The sequence below is a fragment of the Sminthopsis crassicaudata genome, chromosome 2, assembly GCF_048593235.1.
Source record: "Sminthopsis crassicaudata isolate SCR6 chromosome 2, ASM4859323v1, whole genome shotgun sequence".
In the NCBI taxonomy this organism is placed as follows: Eukaryota; Metazoa; Chordata; class Mammalia; order Dasyuromorphia; family Dasyuridae; genus Sminthopsis; species Sminthopsis crassicaudata.
Genome location: NC_133618.1, coordinates 610,675,366 through 610,677,035, shown reverse-complemented (window position 1 = coordinate 610,677,035; position 1,670 = coordinate 610,675,366). Strand labels below are relative to the sequence as shown.

At 64.9% G+C, this 1,670-nt stretch overlaps 1 protein-coding gene across 1 annotated transcript; it reads right to left on the bottom strand.

Moving 5' to 3' along the window:
* Nucleotides 1–291: 291 nt before the first annotated feature.
* On the bottom strand, nt 292–1,089 carry MARVELD1 (MARVEL domain containing 1). Its single transcript, XM_074296007.1, has one exon. The coding sequence runs from the start codon at nt 961–963 to the stop codon at nt 442–444; it is 522 nt and encodes a 173-aa protein (XP_074152108.1). The 5' UTR covers nt 964–1,089; the 3' UTR covers nt 292–441.
* Nucleotides 1,090–1,670: the final 581 nt, after the last annotated feature.

Sequence of the window (1,670 nt, the reverse complement as noted above, 5' to 3'; positions counted from 1 at the left end):
GGAGAGGAGCCTAGCTGTGGGAGTGGCGAAGGGGCTTTCGTGGACGAGCCAGCCCCGGGTGGGTCCTCCGGGCTGTGTCTCTACCTGTCTCTTTCACAGTTTGCAGCCGGCCCGGGAATCTTGCAAAGTGTCACTGGCTCGCGCCCAAGCTCGCGCCCGTCTCTGCGTTTTGGAGACTCCCTGGTCCACTGAGTGTCTGTGTGTGCAACAGTTTGTGCAGCTCCTTGTGCCTCGGTCCAGGCTGGGTCTTGTGGGCAATGGGGGGCGGGAGGGAGGAAGAGGGGCGGCCGGGCAAAAGGAGCCCTCGGAAGGGGGCTGGAGGACTGGGAGGGCGGGTGGCCGGAGAGTGGGGCTGTGCAAGGGAGAGGAAGGGACCTAGGGAGGCGGGGGGCGGGAGGCTGTGCTGTTCCCCTTCCCCTCCCGCCCGGGCCGAGACCGGCCTCACGCTAAGTCCTGGTGGCCCCGGCAGCGGCGGCAGGAGCCGTAGAACGCCGAGAGCAGGTAGAGAGAGAGGCAGAAGCAGCCACACACTGACGCGGTCAGGAAAGCGTTGAAGGCGCAGGGCAGCAAGTAGTGCTCAAGGTTGCAATAGCTGTGCTTCAGCGTCTGGTCGATCATGATGCCCGAGGCCGCCACGTACAGGCCGGCCGCCATCAGGTCGTGGACCACGTTGGTGAGCAGCCAGCGGGGGCCCAGCAGCGGCACCAGCTCGTGCTTGCCCAGCAGGGTGGTGAAGTAGAGGCCGGCGGTCAGCAGCCAGAAGAACACGGAGACGAAGAGCGCGAAATGCACGGGGCCCTGGTACTTGCTGGACGCGATGGTGATCCAGAAGGCGGCCCCGGCCAGCAGCTGCAGCAGCCGCAGCACGCCCAGCGGACTCCGCAGGAAGGACCTCTGCAAGCTCACCGAGCTCCGCGCCCCGGCCGCCGGCGGCGGGGGCTGGCGCGGCGGAGGGGGGCGCATGGCCCTGGGGCGCGGCGGCGGCCGTGCGGACCCGGAATGCGCCTCGAGCCGAGCGCCCGGCTAGCGGCGAGCGGGGAGGCAAGGATTTCGGGGATCTCCTCCTCGGCGGCCGCCGCGGCCCCCAGCGCTAGCTGCCAGCTAGTCGCCCCTCCTCACTCCTTCCTACACTGGTCTTCTCGCGGCCAGCTTCCTCCCTCCCAGCTCTCCGCTGTTTCTCCTGCTCTCTCCACCCCTCCTACCCGCTCTTTTCTCTCTCCCTTGTCTCCTCCCCCGAACTTTGTACACTCCCTCTTCCCCTCTTCCTGCCATCTTCTTCACCACCCTCTCCCCCCTCATCTTCTCGCCTCTCCTCTTTCCCAATCTCTAAAGTCCGGGGCTGGGCAGGGCGGAGTCTCAAACACCCTTCCGTTCCTCGTTCCCGTCTGGTACGGTCATTTCTGTCCCCCGTGGGGCTGCGGAGGGCTAGCCTGCCTTCTCTTTCCTGTACGTGCAGAAGCACGGACTGGAAAGTCCCGTTACTTTCCTAACTTCAGCGTAGACTCTGCTGTTTCTGAAAGGTGGAGAAAAAGCCCTCGTTCTTGAGGTTGTTGTTCACACCCAAATGGCCACTTTTCTCGTCTAATTGAGCCCGGCCAAACGAAGCATGCCCCACCTTTTCCAGCCCGTTGCACACCGTGGAGAAGATTGGCCCTCTGCCAACCTACCTA

Bases quoted from the DNA above. Each gene is read 5' to 3' on its own strand.
- MARVELD1 (XM_074296007.1), bottom strand. From the start codon at position 963: ATGCGCCCCCCTCCGCCGCGCCAGCCCCCGCCGCCGGCGGCCGGGGCG.